General features: G+C 36.3%; 1 protein-coding gene across 4 annotated transcripts in view; it reads right to left on the bottom strand.

Moving 5' to 3' along the window:
- Positions 1-27,213, bottom strand: part of LOC122630849 — a 41,027-nt gene extending 13,814 nt beyond the window's left edge. Inside the window, exons 1-2 of one of the 4 annotated variants that reach the window (XM_043815824.1) lie at positions 23,314-27,213; positions 2,932-3,004 (exon numbers count right to left, since the gene is read on the bottom strand). In XM_043815824.1, the coding sequence (XP_043671759.1) occupies positions 2,932-3,004; positions 23,314-23,516 (276 nt within the window). In that variant the 5' untranslated portion in view covers positions 23,517-27,213. Of the gene's footprint in view, positions 1-2,931; positions 3,005-21,116; positions 21,342-23,313 lie in introns of those variants that run through there. The other 3 variants (XM_043815821.1, XM_043815822.1, XM_043815823.1) reach the window with 3 other exon arrangements.
- Positions 27,214-27,859: the final 646 nt, after the last annotated feature.

Raw genomic sequence — 27,859 nt, 5'->3', positions numbered from 1 at the left:
AGACATTGATGGACAAATTGTTAGTCGATCGATTTTCTTTGGTCGGTGATCGTTGGAGCGATGCGTGACTGGAGTGTCTTTCGATGATACGACGAGATACGTTTTTCTATCTAGAATATAGCGAGTACCGTGACTCACGTGCGTTTCTTATGAATTATTTACTTTGATGTAATAGAAAGAAAAAGAGTTCTCGCTATATCGACCTCGTCACTTTTATTCTCTCCGCATTAGTTAACATAACGTTTGCAAACGAATTGACTCGCGAACATTAATGAAAATTATGCGATCTTTCGAATGTGCGTATAAATTGAATTTATTTCCTTTTTTTTTTTGTTTTCATTAGAACCAACTTACGGAACTTACGAATAAGGAAAAGCTCAGGATCGATCGTTTTCGATAATTTTTAACTCCATTATTCGTCCTTGGAAAGTTGGTTATAAAGACTAGTTTAAGAATATTTCGAAATTAGTCCACGAGTTCGCGTTCGCGCGAATTACAGGCACATCGAACTATGAAATATTCATGCGAAAAGGCTTCGAGGCAATCGGGAGGAGAGCGACGGCTAATTTTACGGCGCTTCGAAGCATAAATCGGTGGGATTATAGTGATTATCGCGTTTCCCCGTGATCCGAACACGAATCGAGTGCATCAAGGTGCTACCGAAGCTTCTTTTACTATCTCTACTTTTTCTTTCTATTTCCTCTTGCTTTTTCTTTCTCTCTAACTCGCTCTCTTTTTCTTTCTTTCTCCTTCCCTCTCTGCCTCTCTCTCTCTCTCTCTCTCTCTCTCTCTCTCTCTCTCTCTCTCTCTCTCTCTCTCTCTCTCTTTATGTTCACTTTAATCGGCAAGACGAAAGGCAATAGAGGAAATCAATTCTCCTGGATTCAGTAAGATTCGCTGGTCCGTGGAAAGCACGAAGCAGAGCAAGAGCAACTAATGAGAAGATTACATAGCAATTTCGCGGGAACCAACTCGTCGATATATCGGCGTTCAATGTTGGTTATTAAGTCGATTAAAAGATCGTTCGAGTTATTGTACTAGGAGAATAGAATTTTCATTTTTATTGTTTATTATAAATTTCTATCAAATTATTCGAAGATTACTTTTAAATGAAATAATAATAATATATAATAATATCTTAAATGATGATCGAAGAGCCGTGGTAATATATAGTAGTTCTAGTTTCCACGTCCTGTCAGTTTTAAAGGATCGCATGTGCCTGAGTTAAATTAGAATAACTAACAATAAGGGCAAATAAGTATATATAATGTAATATATCCTCTTTACATAGTTTCGAAAATTACGAGAGGGATGCGGGGGGAACGACGAGACAGGAAACGTAGTCTCAGCAAAGTAGGTATACACTTTGATTTCTTATTTGCGGTCGACCGTTTCTTTCCCGTCTCACGAGAATCTCACACGCTGGATGCAACCGCAAAGTCCAAGTTTTCGAATCTCCTTTGGTATATAGCGAAGAAGGAAAAAAAAAATAGAGACAAGACACTGTTTTTCGATCGAGTAATTTATAAATAAGAACAAAAATAATAATAGATAATGGTTGATAGGGGAAAAAATCATTTCTTTGAAAAAATCTATTCTTTAGGAATTCTTAATGACTCTTTGAAACACAGATCACAAAATTATTTTACGTCCTTTTGATTCAACGGTGAAGCTGTCCTGGTTTGAAGGATCATCCATTAAAATTCACATCGTCGATCAAATTCCTATTAGGTCGAATATCGCTTCGATAGATTAGAAATCTAGCTCAACGATAAATGACGGATACTTTATAAGACGTATTAAGGCGCTCAAGGTATTACTCCTGGCAACGCTTTCATGAATCGAGGACGATTAATCGTGCGAGGCTTATCGATTCTTTATCTTCAAAGAAATCGATTGCATCGTTCCCAATGACTTGTCCGAAATGAGGACGAATTAATCAAACTCGTAACATTAATTGGGAAAACTGGATCTAATATCTTTAAGTGTTTGTTATTAAGGAGTATAAAGTCAAGAATAGTTAATAGGACAAAAAATGGAATGACTTCATTCCGATAAGCTATTAGATAAGTTAAATATTCGATCCAAAGATAAAGCGTGAAAAATAACATTTCTTAGTGTAGAAAATTATATATTAGAAATACATATTAAAAGTTAACGGAAAGTGATCCTTTTTACTCCTACAGCTGGACCAGTTATCTCTCGCGTTCTTCTTTTCTTTTTATTTTAGAGTCTTATTGTAGTTTCCTTTGCGTCACTTTCAATGTTGTCGTACGCCGAGCGCGAGTTCTTTGGTAATGGAATTCTCACGGTACGAAAGGAGCAAAAGGAAGTGGCCGAAGGACGTTCTACTATGTGGATTCTCTCTTTCTCTCTTTTTATGTACATATACACATATATGTGTCTCAAAGCAGAAAGAGAGAAAGAGAGAGAGAGAGAGAGAGAGAGAAAAAGTATGCTAATCTAAAATATCCTGTCACGTCAACGAACCGTGCGTGGAACGAGCGTTTTGTACGATCAAAGTTAATTCTTTTTCTCCTCGGTTAACCACGTGTGAACTACAACAATTTGAAATTTTTGAGAATGTTTAAACCAATTGATCATGCGCCTAAATAATTAGTATTATCGAATATTAAAAGAACTAATAAATTTGATTCATATAATAAGTATGAAAACATTTCAACAGACGTACTATTACACACACGCACTATTACATTTTACAATTGAGTAGAGTTTATTTCTACTTTTTTTTTAAATAAAATAAGTAATGTCCATATGAAGAAGACTTCACCTTCTACAATTGAAAACTAAAAATAAGCATCGTGATTTTATATAATTTAATCGAATAAACTTGAGCGCACGCACGCGTAACGGTTTAAAGAAGTGCTTCGCAGGCGTGAAATAGCGTGGAAATCCTTGAAGTTCTCTTACCTTTTCCGTTTGCGGTCCCCAGGGCTTCACCACGAGCAACTCTTCCTCTGCATTTGGCGCCATGTCCGATTCGCTGAAACAGAAACGCAGTTGGTCTCAGTTGAGGAACTTTCATTAAACTCATTTACATTTAGTTAAACCGCATTTATATTTTTCCTAGACTAAATGAGATGCGAGGAAATAAATTTTGTTTTTTCTTCTATTTAATTCCTTCATATATTAACAAAGTTAATTCGTAAATATTTATAACTTTTTTTTGTATCAATTGTTAATGAAAATTATCGATTACCGTTATGTTAAGTTCTTTTTGATCTTATCTCAACATAACAAATTGCGCGAATGGAAAGATTAACAAAAATATTAATTTGAATAGGACATTCTTATAAGATATATGGTAGAAAAAGAAAAAAAAGAAAAATAAGGAAGAGAGAGAGAGCAAACAGGTCGGAGAATCAATCGGTCGATACTCGCGATATTTAATCGAACTTCTTGTCCGATAAAACCAGCTGTTTGATTCTTTTACGATTATGTTTGCCAGTTCGGTGCGATTCCACGCTTAACGGTTGATTTAACGACGTGGCGGATGAATCGATTTCGTGTGGACTCCCTCGACTCTTTGCAGAAAGAATCGATGATGAATGTTACGTTCGAAGTTCCTCTTATTCTCTTTCGAACGGATGGAAGGCGACCAGAGACCGCCTTCAGAGTTTCCATCATGGAATTTTCAAACGGTACCTTTGCCGAGTCCGCTTCAACCATAAGCGCGAGTCGATGCGATCGCAAGTAGTCAGAAGGATCGCGACTACTTTAATTACGCTTTACTCACGAACCGACTTCAAGGTGAATTCTGCGAATCCCTCGTTATTAGAAGATCTTCTTGGCAACGTGACATTTCCTTGACAATATAACTACATATACGCGAGTCTTGGCAATTGAGGTAAACGAAACAGATTTATTCTAAAGATTCGAATACTTCTTATAATTAACTTTATGAAAAACTTGACATTATTACTAGGATACTATGTAAATTAACGTTTTTTTTTTTTTTTTGTAAGAGACGTTCGGACTTTTCAGGGACTTTGTAGTTAATTATGAATCGAAAAAAATCCAATAAACTTGTTAAAGATTTTCTAAATATTTTAATGATCGATCTAAAAGAAGAGAGTCATAACATGTTTATAAATTTTATACGTTCTATAAGTTTCAATGAATCTTTCAATTGGTAAATAGATATCCGGATCTACACGAAGAGATTGAATGATCATAATAAGAGAAAGAAACATAATCGAATCGTTGTCCGACATCTCCGTTTCACTGTCAAGGTCAAGCTACGGCCGGTTACACTTCTTTTGCAAAAAAAAAAGCTATAGAAATTCTTCCCGTAAGCACTTATGCTTTGCTTATATGCGAAACGAGAACATGGAACGACTTCAGCCTGAAGGAACGCACGGAGTAAAATTTTATCAAATATTAGCGTTTTACGGTCCAGTGCGGTTCGTAATGCGATAATTCTACTATGCTAGACGTTCTACGAGGACATGGGACTACGGGCGCTTAGTTTTGTAGGTTACCTATGTCGATAATGGAAGTCACGATCAGTATACGATCGTGTTCGTATGCACGATGAGAAAGAGAGAGAAAGATGGAAAGATAGATAGATAGATAGATAGATAGATATATATAGAGAGATAGAGAAGGAGTGAGAGAGAGAGAGAGAGAAAGAGAGAGAGAGAGAGAGAGAGAGAGCAGAGTACAGCTTCTCTCAATATTATCGAGATCGATCAGAAATCTGTTGGCCGTGTTCGGCGAGTTCCCGACCTCGAGATCACTCGATTACTTCGAATCGTATCGATTCATGTAAGAACGTTTCCTATTCTTATTTCTTATCTAGGAAAGAGCGATCATCTCAAAGTTCGAATCTTCTTCGAAGGTCCGTGATCATGCGGTAAATTGGCTAATCGAAAGGGCGAATCGACATCTGACGTATCTTCTCTTCTATATATCCTTTGAATGTTACCAACCGGTTTAAGACCATCTAATTTATCGTACTAGTGTATTGACAGTACGGTAAATCTTTAATTATATGAATACCGGTTATGAAAATCCTGCCGGATCGATAGACAATTATTCGAAAATAGATCATGTAGTATGTAGTACAACATTGGCAAATGAAAAATTCATGTGTTCATCTTAAGTTTTTCTTTCCTTTTAAATTAATGTTCGTTAACGTTACTTCATCGTAGTTTCTATGTATTTCTTCGAATTTTTAATAAGTCTATACATGCAATCGAAATGAATTACATCATTAACGACCAATTCTGTTCGGTACAGATGTTATAAACATAAAAGACCGATTTTTATCGATGTTTTGCTTTTTTACGACGTATTACTTATTTCTTTTTTACGTCTAAGAATCAATTAATGTCTCGTTTACAATTACTTTTGCTGCGTCACTCCATCATTCGGACATCCATTCATCTTAACTTTTTCAAACTTTTTCGGTAACGGTATCCCAAAATCGAGACTCGAAGTGTGACGCAAGAATTTCTTCATTGCAAGGCTTGTAGGAGTAACTTGAAAAAACAACTATGAAAAGAATCAATCGTGACAAATTAGCCTCATAAAATTCTTAACTGCATTTGAAATCTCGCCTGTCACCGTCCGTAGAGTAAGAACGCGAGGGTTATCGTTCGTATCTTGCCTGTTATAATTTATACGTTTGAGTACCGCGAAATTGCATAATCGCAAAGTGTAATTTACACGACTTCGTTTTTCATTCTTTTTTTTTTCTTTTTTTCCTCTTCTTTTCTTTTTTTTCCTTGCAACGTCTCATTAATTTCCAACCTTCTTTTTCTCACACAATTTCCGCGTCCCATGGAAAGAAGAGATAAATCAATAACAACGTCAATTTAATAAATAAGTTAATTAATAAGATAATTCATGAACAATCAACACAAGATAATGTGGAACGTATAAAACGCGTAAGATTCTAACGTAATGATTTCCCTACGACAAGTATAACTCATTTATTCTGTTTCTTGCTGTAATAACTTTACATGTAATGACAGCTAGAACGAATTATGTTTATTACTCACATCAGACAAGAACGAAGAACTCATTAAAACAAGAGCACTAATAAGCAAGGATATAATATATACTGCTCAAAGATCACAATAAATCGGAGAACGTTCCCTTTTTCTTTTTAAAGATAAAATCAAATTTGCAAGAAACGATAAGTTAAACGAATATCTATCGAACTATGTAATTCGATCGGAGATCGTGTCGTTGTAGCGAAATGTAGGATGAAAACTCGTTACGGTCACTCAGAATGTTTCTTTTGAAATACAAGCGAATACCTTTATTGATCCGAGTAGAGTCATTGGTGATAGGATTGAATCGATTGATCGATCGATCGATCGACCTCGTCTCGATCAGATTTAACCCCCCGGAAACGTCTCGGACCGCTCGGAAGCATGTCGAGCACGCTCGGATGTAGCGGACGAAGTAGCAGCCGAGCGAGATCTTACGTAGTCACATCTCTATGTATGTATACATATACATATGTATGTATCTGTGTAAGACACGATACATATATACAAGATAGCTAGATATGTACGTATGTATATATGTATTCCTGTTTGTGTGTGTGTGTAGTACTGGCAATGGGAGTCGACTCTTCGAGGACAGCAAAGGCATTGACCCGCGCGAGCTAGCTTGAGCTAGCGAACTCGAGCCACACGACTACGCAAGTCCACGCACTACTGCCCGCTACTTAACGGAAGAACGAGGAGAACGCCGTGCGTTAATTTCGCTCCGAGAATGGATAACGCGAGTACGTCCCATCTCTCCCGTGTTTCGTATTTCGTATTTCAATTATCCTTCGTTCGAATCTGCGCAGCGTCAAGTTTTCCCCTCCGATGCGTCGTACTTATACGTCTTTCTTACTAGGAGAAAAGTGATAGTGATTAGATCCTCTCTATCGCGTTTTCTTTCTTTCCCTTCTTTATTATATCATTGTCGTTTGAAATTTAAAAAGTTTATATCAGCTTTATCGAGTATCACCATGTTCGTCAGAAATCACTAAGATATAAAGGGAACATTTTACTTCTTTTTCCAGGTTTAAGTCAATGAAAACAAGGATATTAGGTGTTTTCATAAAATTAAGATCGATGAAATATTTGTTGATATTATTGTGAGTACTCCGGAGTATCTATATTTTTACATTTCGAAAGCTATTGATCTAATTTCCTTTTTTGTCGAACGAAAACATTTTCAAAGGAGTTTCAAGAGGACAATTTATTATTCTATGTTTACGTTACGTAACACTCACGAGCTGTGTCGTTAAAAACGGTGAAGATTACTTATTCAATTCTGAAGGTCAATTAGCAAGAGAGAAAGTCTAACGGTCGTATAGTGAATAAGAGGAAGGAGCAGAAGAGACGGTCAAGTTCGTGTTGGCAGGTGTTTGTTGCGGCTAACGTAGATTTTCATAAGGCGGTAGCGTGAGAGCACGCGCGCGAAGAGCCGGCGCATATAATGCAAACGATCGTGACTCAATGATAGTGCTCTTTTAACCTCAACGTATGTATATAAAACAATTTAAAAGCCTAAAGATCTTTTTTCTACGTTCCCGATGAATTGAAGTATCGTTAATTTTATCTTAACGGAGTTACCACATTGTCGATGGATCTTTTATAATTATTTTTGTTCGGCTTTGTGCGCTATCCTTATTTAGATAAATTCATTATAGTTAAGTTAAAGTCGAAAGAAAAGAAATAGTCGTTAACCGGTATGACAACATTATAAGTTGTTCATTAATGTAACGTGCAGAATGACAAGGGGAAAAAAAGGAAACAGTTAAATGAATCTTTTCATTTCTTGATTTTCTTCGTTTCACGATGGAGCACATCCGTTAACTTGTGTTCGTCCGCAGAAGATTAATGAAGATCATTCGAGTCGACAAATCGAAGCGAATGCATTTTTTACAATTCGTAGAAAACTCGAAGGAAAGAAGGCGATGATGTGCGAAAAGACGATGTCTGACGTGCCGACAAAACGTGCTCCCACGCTCATTGCCGTAGTCACTTTGTAAAGAGAGAATAAGGCCTTGGCTTATGAAACACTACGTTCAAGTCGAGCCACGCATGGCTTTCCATGACGAATTTCTGCGTCCTCTTTGAAGCGATGGCTTTAAGACGCTTTGATTCCGATCATATCGAACGTTTACACGATTTTACATACTGAATTGCGAAATAACTAGAATATCCTCAAAAATTCCGTAAAATTCGACATCCTCGTTAGATTTGTAGAACTTTATCGATTCATCATACGATATTGATATATTGAAAGCGAACTCCTGATACTCGAAGCCATAGAATAACAGAAAAAATTTTGATTCTATCGACAACCGAATATCCTTTTTCCTTGATACGTTCCTTAACCTTAAGAAAGAAGCCGCGTGAGATTTACCGAGAAAGTTCGCTGAGGTTACGCGTTTTAAGGATGGAAGAGCATCGATAATCGTTCACGTGGACGGCGAATGCTTTGAACATTTCGACGTATTGCTTGTACCGTGTATCGGCATTCAACGAAGGGAGCGAAGGAAGCGAGAGATCGGCTGGCAAGGCGCCACGACTTCGATGCGGTTACCTATCCCCCTTTCGGTCTCTTGGAAAAATAGCGTCGATCGAGACTCCAGATCGTCGATCTCAACGGCCATTAGCGGAATACACGAGAGTCCGCAGTGATTTTTCTACCTTGCCCCGATGGTCTTCGCGGTGGAATGCTAACCGGCGCCCGGAAGTACGCACTTGATCTTCCATTCCTGATCTTTTGCAGATCTAAGAAAAAGTCGACTCTTTCTCTCTCTCTTTTTTTCTCTCTTTCTCTTTCTCCTCTCCCTTTCTCTCGTTACATTCTTACGAATATAATTTTCAATAACCTTATCTTCATCATTTTTTCAATCGAGTAAGTAACTACATACGATATATTTTTTCTTCGTCATTTTTCTTTATTCTTGCTGATATGAAAGAAAAAAGAGTTATAATTTGTCTCGATGTGTTCGTATCATCTTGTATATTAAACGCAATTTTGTTGAATGGGGGAAAAAAAGATAATTCGTAAAAAAAGACGCGCATCAGCGTGTACCCTTTTAAAAAGTCAAATTATTGGGCGAGGTTCGAGATATACAAGTGGAACGAGATGCATGAAAGTTCTCACGGTGTTCGAGAAGAGATTTGCAAAAGAGAAGAAGAAGTATAGTAAGCGTGACATCACGCTTCGTACCGAGTTGCGTGAAGGCGCGACGAGTCTAATCGACGAGACGCGCCCATCAAAGGGTGATTCAGAAAGCATCTAGGATCTCGATGGGATTACGAATAGATGCGTGTGCGTACACCTACATATCTCTTCGTGTGCATGTCAATTATAGTGTTCGATCTAGTTGTTGGTGGATCGCTACCGGTAAAACTTTGCAAAGAAGACGGATGAATGAAGAAAAAAAAATCAAATCAACAAAAAATCTCCAAGAAATAGGACGACGATGAAGAAGTAGCCATTGCGACTACAGTGTTTCAAGCGTGTAATAAATGTGAGATCGAATCTGGTTGCTCTCGTTTTATCACCTTCACCGATTCGCTCGAACGAACGGCTATCCAGATTATTTGAATATCATTTTCCGCAAATGTCCGGCTAGCCAAGCGAAGATGATGCCTGTAAACACATGTTTGATGATCGTAAATATCTGGAACAGAACTCACCCTGGGGGTAATACGACGAACTCGATATCCATCTGACCCAAAACAAGATACAATAAAATAAAATCTGCTCGTAATGTGTTACGAGAATATCAAGGTTGATGTATGTTAACTTAGATTAATGAATTGAAAGATTAATAAAGATATAAGAAATAATTATTTCTAATCGTAACGCTAAATCCGATTATCTCAATTACATGTGTAATTAATATTTGAGTAAATGAAAATTAATCTAAAATTTCGATAACGATAATCATCTTAAAAAACAAAAAAGAGGATGAGTTTTCGTATGTAAAAAAGAATATCAAGATCATTTTGAGAACTTTCTACGGATATCGTGGTTGTGGTATTTCCTCTTTCTCTATCTTAAACAAAATAAGTACGACAGTGGAAAGAGATACGAACGGGAGGATATCTTGACACTTTCCAACTTCAACCGCAGATATGACGGTAGTTGAACTTGACGATCTGTGCACATCTTATGCTAACGACGAGTACCATTAATACTTTTCTTGTTTTCTTCGCTTGGTATATTTCTCGCAGGGCGCGTTCCCTCTCATAAAATATAAAGTACACGTCGTTAATGGTCAGTACCGAAGGGTAAGGTTGTGTTCTTCGTCGCCATGCGAGTTTACCATAATTTTCGTCTATCTAGTTTTATGCCAACGAATAATGTTTCTTACGAGAATGTAGAAATAGTTCTGATAAGGAAACTCAACGTAACCGGTAATCGTTGTTCGCTATTATGCTGATCTCTGTGGGAGTAAACGGTGTGCTAAATAATACGTATGTCTCTCTCGACAACGAGACAATACTCGAGTATCTTCCTTCTTCCTGAGTTAAGACGGTACATTACGTTGGCTCATGACGTGCCTACATAAGATTAACTCAATAAACCTCCATCCTTTTCTCATAGAATTTTATTTAAAATGTTGATCGATAATAAGAAATATTCAATGTATATTATTATTCTGTATACATCGAGTCATTTCCGACATTTTCTTAGTCATCTCTCTTTTGAATTCACATCTCTTCTCTAGGAAGTTCTACCTTGGCAAAAGCAAAAAAAAAAAAAAAAGAAAAAAACAAAAATCCAAAAGATCTTCAAGCCAACTATTTCATTCCTCGAGTTGACCATCGATCGTGGAAATGATTTTCGCGGACTTTCCAGGAACCGTTGGACGTCGTAGAAGGACGGTAATCCTCTTTGGAAAAGAAAACGAAGCTGTGCGTTGATGGTAGCCATCGTAGACCGCAGGAAATTGAAGTCATTAATGCTGGAGCTGGAGACGAGTAACGCCCATTGGTCGAGGGTACTCTTCTTTTCCTTTTCTTCTTGCTCTTGCTCTTTGCGTATGCTCGATGAATGCTTGCTTTCTATGTTAGCTCGAGGCCCGAAATACTTTTCGCTTGAATCTCTACCGGAAGATGTTATCATTTTTTCGACCTTCTTATTTCTCTCCCTTTTCAGATCCTTTTCTTATCCTTTTCTTCCTCTCTCTCTCTCTCTCTCTCTCTCCCTCTCTCTCTCTCTCTCTCTCTCTCTGTCTCTCTCTCTCTCTCTCTCTTATCCTCTGTTTCTTCCTTTTCCTTATATTCTCTAGTACTTGCTCGAGGATGCACCATAAAACGATAATCGTCATTAACTCATTAGGATAGGTAAAATTAGTACCCTTTGAAAGCCGACATCTGTCCGCCCGTGCGTACGCCGAACGCACGCCGCTTTTCATGAAGATTTCTAACGGAAGACGTCATTTTCGTTAAGCGGACACTTCATACCCAGAGGCGATCGGTAACCGTTTTACTATTCTAACGGAGAGTACACCAACGTAGTAGCGGCGCAGCATTCGCGCTTCGCTTCGTTAATCTTCAACTAAATTAACCAGAACGATCTACGTTACTTCGCCTTTCGGCCGTTACACCTTTACCATCAACCTAGATCATTTTAAAGTAAATGAGGAATTAGTAGTCATTCCAGGTAATTTCTTCTAATTTTACTACTGGCCAATTACTAAAGTAACCGACTAGTTGTTTCAAATATACCTTATATATTTTTTTCCATCGAAAGCATAAATTTTCTCGTCGTTGATATATAATATATATATATATATATATATACATCTTAACCCCGATTAGACCGATATGTTAATATTTAACCACGATATATGTACGTATATCGATACAGTTGACACAGATTTGTAAACGTATGTAAGTACCTAAGTATATTTTATACACATTCTAGATCAGTATGTCATAAACATAAAATAAATATTTGTCTTTATGTAAAAAAATAATCTATAAAATATATGAGATATATATCTTTAGGAAAAAGACATATATTGTAACTTATATGTCATCATATATGAAATACATTTGCATCATACTTTGTTTATGGACTTTCTAACAACGAGCGAATCTGCGGGAAAGATAATTTCTAATACGTTACCACGAAAGCGAGACGCCTTGAGGCTCAACTCCCATCTTCTATTTTTTCTCTGTTTTATAACACACCCTCTATAGCTTTTTTAACGAACGATCGAACCGCTAATAGGATGGCATCGGTTTCTAATTTTCTCTCAAACGATAAGTATACCATTTCTTTGATTTCATCTTTTTTCTTTCTTTTATCTCATGGAGATTGTTGAAAGCGGGTCATCGAGCGAAAGAATTTATACATATCAAAAGGAAAAGATCGTCATTACTATTTAAACAATAAGAACGCGTAGGTCTTATTGTTAACGTTATCTATCCCACGCGATTACTCTCGCGTGCGTAGTCGCACATATATAACGTTATTATCAATACGTATTTAAAGGATAATATTCTCATACAAGTGTTAATTGCTATTATCCTTTATGATTATCGTGTACCGTTACGATTCTAAAGGAATAACATACCGATTATATTCTTTTTAGACGAACATTATCGACTGTTCCATATTCGATGAAATTAACGGACATGACGTTGCAAGGAATAAATCTCTAACGAATAAATTTCCTTGAAATGTTTATAATTCTTCTACGTAATTTCAATCGTCGTAAATAAATCAGTTATGTCCTAGATATGGTTTTATAGTTTCTAATATAATTCAACGAAGAAAAAAGATTAATCCAAATAAAAATATGAAGTATTTAAATGAGATTAATGCTCGAATAGAAGCGGGAAAGGTAGTCGTTGAAAATTACAGGATTATATCCTCAGATAAGTCGAGTGAATCAAGCGAGACGGTCGATCGTATTCCGAGACAAAACGTTTAGATCAGTACTTTTTTTTAGAAGATAAACATGATCGTAACTTTGAAAATGGTATTGACAAAATTGTTCAGTGACTATTACGCCTGATTCTGTCCTATTAAAATGGATTTCATTATACGTATATGATAGTGCCTAAGAATAACCTTCTGATTTATGTTTCTTGAGAGTAATTTAACGATTAGTTCAAATGTAATCTTTCTTCGCTGCTTAATCATTCTTTAGAAATCTGAATAATGACAAGTATCAATAGTAAAGATTACTAACTAACAGATGATGGTTTCATAAAAGCGAACATCGAAAACGTAAAAAATATCTTGAAACGGCTCTCGGTCCATTGTGAAAGATCATGTGTGCCGTTATGAATCTCTAGTTATAAAACGAGTCCTCCCGGGTAGACCCGGGCACCGCTCTCCGAGCGAAGCGCATAACTGTATCCTTTCACGGAGAGTACGCGTACGTCGGAATTACGAGGGGAGGACTTTAAATTAAAACAAAAAAAAAAAAAGAAAAAAGCGAAAGACAAAGAAGACCAAAAAGAAAGATAAACATCAGAAGAGTTTGAGAAATAGCCGAAATAAAGGATATCACAGGATGATACTTTTGATGTAAGAAGCGACACTTTTACCAGAAAATTGCTCGTATTCTTTTTATGAAAAGTGAAATTAACAGGATATTTCAAATATTTGAAGACTTGGTATAAGTCAAAATCATCAGAAACAAATAAAAGTGAAAATTGTTATTATTTTCAATTACTGTTATCATAGAACATGCATATAATAGTATGTTAAAATTTGCCATCGTCACAGCATATTCCTATCTTTACATCTGAAGAATTTTGTCTTGTTATTATTTACCAAGAGGATCAACGAACGAAGAAGATTCCATGATGAAAGCTTGTTGATAAGGATAGAGCCGTCGCGAGGATTTCTTTTTTTTTTTCTCTCGAGGGAAAGACACAATCGACTTTCGCATCGGTTGCGACAGTTCCGCGTTGATATTTGGTGTCGTGCGATTCACGTATAGAGCGCGATATCATTGAAACGATCTACTCGTAGCATTGCTTGCGTAACGTAGATCTTCCATAGATCGTAGTAGCAAAAGGTGAGAACCTATTCCCTCCTTCTTGAGGTTGGAAGAAGTTCTAACCGTAAGAGGAAGCAATAACGATTCGACTTCGTTTCCGCAGATCATCGACGAGCCGAGACGACAGCATTGCTCCTTGCCTTTGTTCTTTCAAATAGATTCTTCTTGAAAATTTGTGATGTATGGTAAACGCGAAAAGTCATCGTCCTTTGAATACACTGTGAACGAGCCTTTAGAAAATCCATCCGCTTGGAATGCCGAGTCGCAGCGTGTAACGGCCATGGAATGCGCTAGTGGAAGTTCGATGCGCGTTCTCTACTCATGGTGTATGTATGTACGCATGCGCGCTCACACACATAAAGAGACAAACACATGCCACCGCGGAAAATTCTTTATTCGTCGTAGGAATTTTCGATCGTCCTTCGTATGTACTTTCAGCAGTTATCCTTCGTGGATATACTTCGATACATTAACGATATGTTACTTTCATAGAAATGCCGGGAAAACTTAAATTGATATCCGATATGCTAGATTATTTCTCTGAAATAAATGAAGTAAAAAGATCACGGAGACGATGATAGAGTCGTTGGAAATGTTTGTAAAGACCTTAGGTGATCTATAGAAAAAGAAAGGAACACCATAATCCGTCCTCGATTGCGTGAAACGCACGAGAAGGCTCGAGGCTCGAGGCTGCCGATCTCGAATGCGGGATGAGTCTGGCGGCATTGCAACACGTGTTTAACACCCACGTGATACGCTTACGGGCGTCGTCGCGGCGGCATCGACGACCAGGAGGTGGTCCCTTCATGATTTATCGATCCGATCGATCCTCGAGCACGATGTCGTGCCGCGATCCGGATTGCGAGACTCTCGAAACTCCGACCATTCGTGTTCCGACCATCGCTCGTTCTTCTTCCTACGTCTCTAGAGGCTGATTCATATTCGAATGTGAGAAACGTAAATATTAAATCATAGCTATAAAATTAGAATAAAAGAATCTGTAGCTCGAGTCGTAAACGATAAAGCCACCCTTCGGTGGAAAATAAATTATTCGACGAAATAAAATCTTTCCCTTAGACGTAAGCTTCCTTTTGAAACGATACTCGAAAAGCAATGGGAAGGTAGCTCGGTGTTGTTCGCGCTAAAAATATAACATCCGACGATAACTTTAAGTGCCGCGAGTAGTAAAAGCTCGAGAAGGGGACACCGTAATCCGTGAATGTTGCGCGACGAAACCGCAAGCATAAAATTGGCAATAAAGTTTACGAAGAGATGTACACACGCATACATACGTAGATACATACATATATGATGTACAAGAAAATTTCTTTTTCTAAAAATATCATATCCCGTCGCTCGTTTTAAATCGCTTTCGGCGTAACAAAAGAAAGAAATAACGGATGGTGGTCCGTGCGATATATCGAACTTTTGTAATCTTAAAATACAATCAATGGGCGTTACAAGAGGGAACGAAATTAATAGCCCGAGGCAACGTGTGATCTCGATTTACGGTCATTATGCAATTAGTCAAGTTCGAACTTCAGTCATGGTATCTCTTTCAATTTTCATTTCCCACTAAATTACCTTCCAGACAAAACGACCATGAACTCTTCTAATGGTTTATCATTGAATCCTAGAAAGTAGCTCGATCTACTTACCCACTGAATTAAGATTCCTTTCTTAGAGCTATTATTGCTGTTAGACCGATAATTAAGTAATGAAAAGAAATTTATTTTGTAAAAAAAGGTGTGAATTTAAAGGCTCGTCAAACTAATTTCACCTTTAACCAATTGATATACCTCTAAACTTATTCAAAGCGATAAATGAACAGGTAAAGAAATAGAAATCGAAGGAATCGTTTAAGTTGAAATAACACGATCTTTTAAACGATCTCTTTCTTTCTCATATCTCAAAAGAGAGAATTACGAACGTGAAGTCACGATCTTGAAGTAAAACAAAGGGTCAAACAAGGTTGCATCTGGCAACCCTTTGAGGATGAATCGAGTTAGCGAGAAACGAATCGTTATCTCGTTGTGCTCACGATCGTTCGCAAGTCGATTTAATGGACCGTTCGCGGGCCGTTCACTCTGGTTACCGCAAAACGATCGTCTGCTTCTCTATCCTTTCTGTGGTGAGAAATCGCGAGGACGTTTCCGCGATGGAAGCCGCACGATAAATACACACATTCCTACAAAAGCCGAGAATAAATATCTATTCGAGATGTGTAGTAACACAGATCTCGTCGTCTCGCGAAAGCCCAATTAAAGCGTTATTTATTGTTTCGCGCCCTTTATCGAACGTTTCTTGGAAAATAAGAAGATTCGAATCGTAGTTTTAAGATCGCATAACAGAGATTGCCGTCTGCTTTTCTCCATTTCATCGTATATCTTTTCTTTCAGAGATAACTCTTATCCGTTCGAACTTTTTATCGATTTAATCGTTTAAGTGAAAATTTTATTATTTACGTTTACGCCGTTAATGAATAAAAAATTTCATATGACGTGGTTTCTGATTTAGAGTCGTTGTTTCTTTAAACGTAGTGAAATCACGTACAATGAAAATCTATATGAAATTCTCGTACTCGTATCAACGAATTATATCGAAAGCAAGTAAGTACGTTTCATCGACGGACGCTTCTCGAATTCTAAAATATACGACTCGGTTTTAATTCCAACGGATGATAGGTGTAAGGGGCATTAACCGTGAACAGCTCCATGTACGATCGTGCGTTGATTTTAACAAGAGAATTCATTTATAAATTCAAGCGTGATCGTAACGGTGAATGGAATCGAAAAGAAGTATCTCCGTTAAGAGAAGGGAAAAGGATAGAAAGAGAAATGTAAAAGTACACCTTGGTAATTGGCCGTTCGTAATTAACAAGAATGATAATGACGAGACGATGGGCGATGATGATAATAATGACGACTATAGTAATATTATTCCGCATTATATTCGCTCGAGAAAGCACGATGCGCGAGGAACGGTGTTCTTCTCTCACAGATTTCAAAGTCGATCGACTGTCTCGAATTTTGCGCACGATTTTACACCGCTTATTTTGTGTCAAACCAATTGGATTTATTTCTTTTCTCACGAGCTTATTCTTAGTTCAAATCTATTTCAATTATTTGTTCGGAATTAATTCGCATAGAACGAAAAGTGCATGTATAAAATGAAATGTCGTATGTTCGTATATGAACAATAATCATTTAATAGTTTTTGTATATACAATTGATATACTTATTCTTCAGATAGAGCATAACAAATGAAAACTTTTTATTAATTTGAATTATTTCTGTTTTACTGAAATCAATTTTAATGATCTATTATTCGTCGCATAGAAAATTCTCGGGCGGATCCGGATGCAATTTGTCGACGCATATAGGGCGGATTACTTTCATATTTACTTTCCAACAAGAGAATTCAGTATAGCATTGGAGTGAAATTTTGCCACTCTCACGCGCCGAATGAAATTGTCACGTGCTCAATGTCCGCTTGGAAGATGAGAAAAGTATTCGGTCTTGGTACATAGATATGTATACCGTCACGTTCTGCATAAAAATAACATGACGCTTCTCGATTCCTTCCCTCTCGATTAGGAAGGTACTATGCTAACGGTAAGTCGATCGTCGGATAAGCAGAGCGCTCGTCCATCACGAACCACGACGATAATTGGACATTCGTGGAAATTGGTAATTACGAAAAAAAGTTGGACGAGACAGCAATGCATCTGTCTTTAAATTGATAGCAACGACTTTCGACTTTATTGCTTCGACATTAATCGTCTGATTGGACGTTGAAAAGTATTGTGCCATACGTAGAATACAAATGTCGCGATAAAATCGTTTATGTCGATGTTATCGCTTGTAATTGTTCTCGTTGCTTTGCTTTTTGAATTGGAATTGTTTTTAATCTCATTAACTATGTATAACGAGATATTTACATCGGTAATAATAAGTAATGATACCATGATCTAACCGAGGGTTATAGCATAATGGAATATAAATGATGAAATTATTTAAAGCGCTCACATGTTATAGAGAATTCGATCGTTACGTTTGTTACAACGATCATTTGTCGAGGTACAATATAAACGATTTCGATACGACCGATGAACCTTCGAAGAGATTCATCATCGAGCCATTCAAGCGTTCCATCGTTCGACTTATCAGAAACGTAATTAATGTTCGTTCATTAAGCGACCTATGGTAATTTGCATTTGGCCGATCTTTCGATCGCAATGCTCTGTGTAACGCGTTAATGAATCGTAAGATTCTCATAAGTGATCGTGTAATAAAGTCTTCTTTTTTTAACTGCTCGAACTTTCATAGCGCTACTTACTCGATTTCCGGATTTCGTTAATTTATCTTACAAAACAAGGTTGCAAGCATGATAAACCAGTTTTAAGGTTCACAAAAAAAAAGTTCGTACGAAACATGAAAAAAATGAAAGAATTAATATCGAAAAGTTTGTATATAAGTGTCACGTCAACCACACGATAATTAATATTGATCAACATTATTCTCATTATCTTAAGGATGGCAAATGTAACGTTAAGAATTGGCTGAAGCTCGCAATTATATCTACATGTAATAAAAGTTATTAGAAACGATCAGAAACGACCCCATACAGAGCAGAAACTCTACCAATTAATTAAACGACGCTATTAATAGAAGCTATCTTGGTCGTACATATGTTATAATGCATTCGTACTGTATAAAAGTTAGTGTACAGAAAGATAGACGTTTTATAAAGGGAACCAACCGGTTGACTCATCGTTCTTGCAACCTAATTTTTATATATTATACATACATACATACACACACACACATATATATATATAAAATCTAGTTCCTAATTATTCGTAATATTAACTAGGCAATTATTATTTGTTAATTAAGTGCGACATAGTGATTTGCATCCTTGCATTCTACGTGGTCCATTCGTTTTTTATAAAGGTTGGGAATGTAAAAAAGAAAAAGAAAGAGAAAAAGATAGAGATAGAGATAGAGAAAGAGATATATAGAGTAAGTTGTTATTCTCTTTTCTCTCTTACTCCGCTTTGAAGCAACGTCTCGCATCTTAATCCTCCTATACCGTGAGCAAGGACTCCCTCTTAATCGATCTCTCAGCTCGTTCTAGTAGAAAGAGTCGCGATACGGTGCGACTAACAGCGAAACGGTTTATTCGAATCAGAAGGCATTAAATTGTATGGAACGTCGTGTACAACGGAAATTGGAAGTAATACAAGCTACTATCTAACGAGTCCCATTTCAGAATCAGAAAGAAGTTTCGCGGGTAAACGCGTCTTAGAAAACGGATTATACTTCCTGATAAAGTTGAAAACAGTTAGAACTTATTTTTAGTATAGAAAGGATTTAGCACGCGAAAGGATTATAACGTTTATTGTATCGAACACAAGATTCGACTTAATTGAACCTCGTTCTAGGCTCGTTGCAATCGAAGACCCATACGTATATATGTATGTATGTATATATGTACGTTCGTAAGAGAAAACGATTTTTATTCTTTCCTGATTTGGAAAATCGAGTCCACATGATTCTCCTATTTGGTGACAGTAGTTTCTAAGAAACTTCATTTTTTGTTTCTTTTTCTTCTCTTTAATGGACGATCCAGAGTGAGAATATTTTTGAGGAGTACATCGAACCGATCAAAGTCTAACTGGTTTCGTAGCACTTGTCAGTTTAAAATTCTTCGAAAATGCCGTTAAATTTTTTAGTTTACCGTTACGAATAGAATCGTTATCTTTGAAACATCGAATATTTATATCAGGTAATAACTTTGTTAACGAGTTGTATTATATATACGTTATATTATGATACATTTATATTCCAATATAATATAATTCCAAAAGATAATATATCTTTTGAAATAAAATTCATACGATCAAAATGGAAATAAAGCGGAAAAGAAATTGTCGCTAAAAACTATTTCCATCACGAGAAGACGAAGAAGGTTAAACAATGTTGGCGTGGATGACAAGGGTCTCTCCTATTCTATCAACTTTTTTTGTCACGCTCTCACGTCAGGATTTCTAGGATCAAGAACAATACTTCCTTTGAGGGTGAACGATGATGAAGATGAAGATGATGATGATCATGATCATGATAATAATGATAATAATAATAATAATAACAATAATAAGAAAAAGAAGAAGAACAACAACAAGAACAACAATAATAATAATAATAATAACAGTTATAATGAAGAAGCGATGATGTGCGAGAAACAGGCTACGTGACTTCGTGTTAAAGAGTTAAGGCATTTCTGTAATCGTCGGTAATTGGTGCGTAAGTAACGACCAACGGATTTTTTGTTGACTTTTATACGCGAGAAAACAAACGCGCGCGCTCCTTCACTAGCGCATGTGCTCACGACTAAACAAGCATCTGCACTATTTACGATTCATTATACGTCGATGAAACGACGTTTTGTCTCGTTAAGTCTATTCTATCATTGAAAATGAAAAAGATGAAAAGAGAAAAATTCATTACTGGCTACCTCGAAAGAAAGAAAATCCATGAATGCCATTTCCTTAAAGGAAACACGTCGAAGAAGTTTTAATCGCGAAGGTCCCTCGAGAAAATTCTGTCCAAGGTAAGAGATGCGTGCGTGTGCACGCGCTACTTGCAGCATTGTTATGTTTTTTCCCAAATGAACAAAGATCAGAATCAAGAAAAGGACCCTTACAGTTTATAGCGATAATTTCTTTATAATTCACGTATTCTTAATTTGCACACAGTATTAATCGTAATAATTTTGTCGAATACTAACGGTAAGATTTTAATCTACATTTATTAAATTAATTATTCATGAGACAACAGAGCTAGAGACTTGTATTAATCGTAATCACCTACGTATCGCCAACACAATTTCCCACACGTTCTGTATAACTATTATACGTGTTAAAGCAAATTTTATAAAACGAATCGTTAAAAATAGTAAGAAAGAGAAAGATAGAGAAAGAGAGAACGATAGAGATAGAGATAGAGAGAAAAAGAGAGATGCAACTTTATAGATAAAGATTCAGAATGAAAAATAAATCACCCCATGTCTCATTGTCCTATAATTTTACCTCGATATTTTTTGGACGATGACACCAACGGGCTTAATTTCTCCGGAGACGGAGCATGTCGTGGTGGATGACATAAAAGAAGCCAAAGAGAGTGAACTTTCACATGAAAAGTTTGCCTCGTTTCATGACTCCGAATTAGACCGATCGATCGATCATCGAACTTAACTTTAAGTAGTTGCACGATGTCTCCGACCAAAAACGTCTCTTTCGATCGACCGTTCTTCGAGACGGTCGGAGGTTTACTGACACCGGCGCTTCCACCTGCTTGTAACGCCAGCCAAGTTTACCCGAGTTTATCCCCCGATGCGTCACACGCGCGCGCAAGCGAAGTGCTGACTACGGAGAAGGGACACAAAATGTAAGAGCATTATTATACATAGTTGATAATCAACCGTCTTCTTGTCATCCCTATCCCCTCTGTCCTTCTCTTTCTCTCTCTCTCTCTCTCTCGTATTAAGATGAATATAAAACACATGTATATAGGATATACATCTGATACTGGGATGCTGGACCGGCCTTCTCGTGACGCAGCGGATGTTCACGGAGATCATTATCCTTAATAATCCACGTTCAGTTAAGAAGACAGCAATGTCAATTTTTTTTTATATATCATGTATAATGCTTACGCCCCATTCTTCACTATCTTTTTTCTTTAACATTAGAAAATCAATGAAGTGTGCTTATGATAGATTCAAGGAAGTGTTTACTTTTATATTTATGATTAAATAAGCAAATTTATGTTATATTATATAAAAAAAAGTAACACTTATTATTAAATATGGTCAACATTTTTATATTTACAGGTATTATTATACAGTTATTATATGTAGTATAAAAATTTGGTAACATAGTACGGAAATTTGAAAAACATTTTGTCTATCTGAAAAGCAATATAAAATTATTTAAAAAATCGTCCTTTTGCTTTTTATAAATATTTTGAGACCATTTAAAAACAATTAGATAATATATTTTTCGTAACTTTTTTATAACTTTGGTATAAACAAAATAATAATCACCGACAATTTTCACTCCATCGATTAAACAATGTTCTACTATTACCAACAATATTTCCCTTGATCAATAAAAGCGCACTTCGGTATTGTTGCTAATTATCGATTTAATGAAGAAAAAACTATTATTATCAATTTTTACTTATCATTTTTAAATTATTTAATATTTTTAAAACATTTTATTCAATTATTAAAACAGTAATATAAATAATTAGCGACGTACTCGATCAGTACTATAACAATTTGCTGCTAAGATCCGACTATATCTACAATTAAAACAGAAATCTACTATTACTGACTATTACTCTTCCAGTGAAGAAGAGAATTACTGTTACTAATCATTACTCTTTCAGTAAAGAAGATAACTACTATTACCGACTATTACTCTATCAATAAAGAAGAAAACTACTATTACTGATCAAAAAGAAATCTACTATTACCGATTTATAATATAACAGTAAAAATCTTTTATTACCGACTAAGTAAAAACGTCATTAAAACAAGGATCTACTATTAGCAGCAGCTAATAAAAGTCGATAAAACAGGAATTTACTATTATTTCACGAGCATATAGATCGATAAGTTGGGAATCTACTATCGCAGGTAATGTTAGTAGTTCACGAAACAGGAATTTAATATTTTTAGTGTCCGTTAGTTGGTATAACAGGAACTTATAAATATTGATAATTTTTTAATTTTCGATAAGTTAAAAAATAGTTGAAAAATATCATATGATATTAATGCTTGTATGAATGTTTTATTTGATGATTTCATTTTTTTATCTATAAGAATTATATTGAGTAAATTAATCTTCGTATCTAAACAATTTTGATTATGTTCCTATAACTATTTGCTTTTATTCGGATCTACTAATCACGATATTCTATTCATTTAAATTATTCTAATTTGAATATTAAGAATTTGGTGGAAATGTAAAATCTGTGATAAATTTTCGACATTATCGATAAATTACGATGTGTTAGATTATAAAATCTTGTAAACTCGAACAATATATATTTACTGCATATATATAAAATCTGTTTCATTCACCAATTAAATTGATATGTAAACAACTTACCGACTGTATTTCAACCAGTATGTAACAATTTTTCTTACTCGACCGATATGTAGCACAACTACATTATCAACGTTAAAAATAAGCAAATATTGAATGGAAGAAATCTTACCTGTCGAATCCCAGGCTGTCCTGTCGGTAAGCACAATCGTTGCAACCGCTGCATCTTGACGATAGTTCTGTTTCTCGATCGATATCATCGCAATGACTTTGAGACTTTCGATGATCAGCAACCATAGACCAAGTTCGATGAATGAGATATAATAGATAGAGCGGCTTGTTGCGTCGACAAGGTTGCGATCTTGAATTCCCCATTATATTGAAAATTATATGATACTTCCTTTAATGATGTTTTTATCTTCTTTCAAAGAATCGTGTAATAAACGGTATTATGTATCTCTCGTTCGTTGAATTTGCACATTTATAATTTCAATCTTAATTGAATAAAAAACTATGTAATTCTTTTTACACGTAACATACTACATCATGCAAAATTTTACAATTCTATCGACACGATAGCATGACTCGATCACTGGAGGTCGTGGGATTACAGAATAATATGACTGCAATAACCCTGACCTTGAAACATGCTCTTTTGTTTGATATACGTAACACTTTCCAATGTAATCACGTAGCTATCATTCACATTTTTTGATGCTTGTAACACCAATCGTTTAAAACAGCTGTTCTTTTACATCCGATTTTCTTTCTTCCTAGACACAAGCTATATTTTAACACGTTATATATATTATTAAAGGAACGACACAAGTTTCTATAAAACAAATTTTCTTGAAAGAAGAAAAGAACTGTGTGTGTGTATGTGTGTGTGTGTGGTGTGTGACAACGTTCGTTCACACGTTTTCCTCCTGTCCTTTTCGACGAGGTTATCGCAATTCTTGTCTCACATTGTTCCTCTCCTGCAATAGTGTTTACACTTGCGTAATTACAGGTCGAGGCAACGACTCGAAAGTAGCATTTACGGAACGGCGAGTGCTGCACTTCCTCAAGCAGCGAAAGGACTAAGTCGCAAGCTTTTATGAACTGCGTTTATTAAGATATTGCGCATAGGACGTCCATAAATTATTCTCACGATTCGTACGTGGGAACGTTGTACGTTCGTGTAATTTCATAGTTTCATCGTGAGGCCCATTCGCGAACACTCCCCAAAGCCATACGTCTTTCTTGCTCATCGCTATTCACGAAGAAAGGAATCACGATACTATCAAGGTTCTTCTGGTTTTCTATTTTCCAAAAAATCTCAAAAAGATCGAATATCGAATATTTCTTTACTCAATCAATGTTTCGTAATCAATTTATCTTATCGGAATTGATATTAGAATTTCTCAGTGAATGTACGACTCGTCGTCCATGGAATTTCTCGGCTTTCACGGCAAGGCACTTCCTACGTATTCCACTCTCTAATTCAAGCCCATCCTACAGGTTTACGAAGACATAAAGCATCGTGCGATCCGTCTTGTCGTTCGTCCGTGAAAACGAGCAAAAATCGAGTCAACGTTTCCTGTAATTTAATTTTACGTATCACGATGCACCGTAATTTTCTTTTATAAAACGCACGTTTTCTTTTCTAACTTATTCTGAAAGTTTCCAATGCTCTTTCCGCGATTACGGTATTTTCTTTCCAAAGACGACGAACACCCGCACTTTTATTTCTTGTTTGATAAACGTCTCGTCGTAGAACCGGTAACAACATACATTCAATTTTCTTCCTTTCTCCGTCGTTGTGAACGAATTTACACGTCGTTATCATACACTTTAGAAAAAATCTCCGTTAATGTCGTTAGACGCGAAAAACGTGTCTTCGTTCTCTTCGTTGTCGTTTTCGTCGTCTTCGTCGTCGTCTAACGAACGGATTCCCATACTTTGTGCAGCAAGTATGACGACGCTCGCTTCTTTCAAGCGGTCCTACATCCTGTCGCGCGCGCGTCAGACACAACGCGAGGTAATCTTCGTCTATTTCTTCTTCTTTCTCTGCTTCTTCTTTTTTTCTTTCTTACTATCTTTCTTTAACCATAGACTCTCGTGCTTACTTTACGTAAGTTACTACTTGTACGCTATTGTTCATTTTGAATAGCCTACATCTAACACCGTATAATATACATATCGATATACGTTACTTATCTTCCTCTTTTTCTTTCTATTTTTCTACTTTCACGTTATGACCATCGGAGAATGGAAAATGGAATAGTTAAAATCGTTAAGGATACACTTAGATTACCGAGCATGATCATTAATCTTTCGCAGCGATCAATCGGAAATACGTTGAACGGAAATGAAAATAATGAGCTTAAAATATACCGGTAATCTCGATCGTTATTTCGTGCTCGGTCGCCTACTCGTAAATATCTATTTATTAATGTAATAAAGAATCATTATTATGAGAACTCGAAGAGTTCATTAGCGTATTTTTATTATTTAAAGATAATTCGCGAATGGATCAGAAATGGATCGGCTTTCTAGATGGAATGACAATCGAAATAGAGGACGATAACCTTGACGTTAGGCAATCGACGAACAAAATTAAAGACACGGTTAGCAGAGAAATTGCTTCACATTATGTTGCGGTGGCTGCATAGGCCGCAAAACCACATCGAACGTTGTAGCCGTGAAAATAATAAATTATTCCTTCCAGGAAAGCCCACTGATCTACTGACACGCGAAAAACTCTCCAAACCGTTACGTATTACGCATTGGGAGCGTTTGTAAGAGTTGCTAAAGTTGTTTTTCTAGAAACTCATCAAACTAGAAAAAAAATGATATCGACGATACAACAATACGATCTAATTTGCTAAACGTCTAACGGGAATAATACGAAAATGTAAGATTAACTATCAATTGTCAATATTAATGAATGCGAGATATGAATTAAAACTGTAGTTTCGAATTAATACGTTATGATAATAATTGACGATAATTATAACTTGATGACTCGACGAGAAACAGGTATGTTTACATAGGCTATGATTTTTTCGACCACAATACGCTTTCTCACGGTTAATGACCTTCACTGACAACTATATAAACGTAGAAGAAAGCTTTGGAAAAGACACTTTAATTCTATGTTAACATCTATATGATCTCCAACAAGTTGCAAGTTAATATAAATCTACTTGATTATCACTAATCACTTCTTATACTATCTCCTTTTATAGCATCGTAATAAATCCCAAGATATTCACAAAAAGAAAAGAAAAAAAAGAAGAAAGAAAAAGTAAAAAGTAGTAATTACAAGAAATCGTAAAACTTTATAAGGTAATTTTAACGAGAGCCTCATTAATTCCGTCGATGAAGCGTCATACCGACCGGTGAATAAGCTTTCTTCCCACGTAAGACGAATGGCTAGGCAAATCCTTGAGGTAAACCAGAAGCCGATCCACTTCGCACGTTCTCACTCTCGCGAGAATTAACTCGCTTATCTCGCTCGAAAATTATTAGTCGATTCAAAAAGAAAAAAAGAAAAAGAGAAAAATGTTTACTTGTTAAAGAAATTTTTAACGATATATCATCATCGAAATGAAGCAATAATAGAAATAAAAACACGAACAGTTAGTCTTTAAATATTATCGTTGTCACACCTCACGAGAATCTCGTATAATAAACGTCGAAAGGTAAACATCTTTGATATCTCTCTCTCTCTCTCTCTCTCTCTCCCTCTTTCTTTTCTTCTCTCTTTCTTACTAACAATTCATCCTTTATCCTGTCTCATTCTCTAAGAAGGCACTTGGCTCGATCGCGGAGCCGGTATTTTCTCGCCTCGAAAGGACAGATCGTTGAAGAGTCTCGAGAGATCAGATTTGACCTTTCGAGCCCGTCGAAAAGTCACGCGAAAGAGGAGTAGCTCTCTTCGAATAGGAGAGGCTCTCTCGAGGCATTCACCGTGCGAGTTTCGAGAGCCGACTGTCGAGCCGCAAATGCCCGAAGGTGCACGTGCACACACCGTTGCCTCTCGTCGTCGCCTTCTCTCTTTCTCTCTCTTTCTGCTCTTTGCTTCTCTTTTCCTCTCTCTTTCTGTTCTTTGCTTCTCTCTTATTCGCCAAAGCCGCGGAGAACGCTGGATCTTCTTCTTCTTCTTCTTCTTCTTCTTCTTCATCATTTTCTTCTTCTTCTTCTTTCAACCGGTCGCCGCACGTCGTTCACCACCTCTCAAGCAACAGCGAAAAGGGCTAAGCCCTCGACTCGAATCGAGATCTTAACCTTACGATTCTGTGTTTTGTTGACGACCCACGCGTGAACCAGATTTTATTAGGTCACCTTCGCCCAGGGATTCGAAACCGGCTAAATTCTTCGTCTTGGGTATCTTTTTACGAAGCTACTTTTTAACATTTCTCTTTTTCCTTTCGATTCTTTTGTATCTCTTTTTCGATACTACGTGACCACGTGATTAATAAATAAAATCGATATTGTTTAATACATTTTTTAAATAATTTTGCAATTTTCTTTATCGTTACATCGAATAGCATAACGTTCGATATAATTTAGCCGATATAATATTATATAACATAGAAACGTACGTGGTACATTAGACAAATGGTGCGATGCCGATAGTGAACAATTTGAAACGGGATCGTAACTCATTATTGGGATTACACGTATCATACTATTGTTAGTCGTTAGCGAACGTTGTAACTTCGAAGATGTTC

This window comes from Vespula pensylvanica, chromosome 8, assembly GCF_014466175.1.
Source record: "Vespula pensylvanica isolate Volc-1 chromosome 8, ASM1446617v1, whole genome shotgun sequence".
Lineage (NCBI taxonomy): Eukaryota > Metazoa > Arthropoda > Insecta > Hymenoptera > Vespidae > Vespula > Vespula pensylvanica.
Note: the sequence above shows the minus strand (reverse complement) of the source record. Positions and strands in the feature narration are given on the sequence as shown.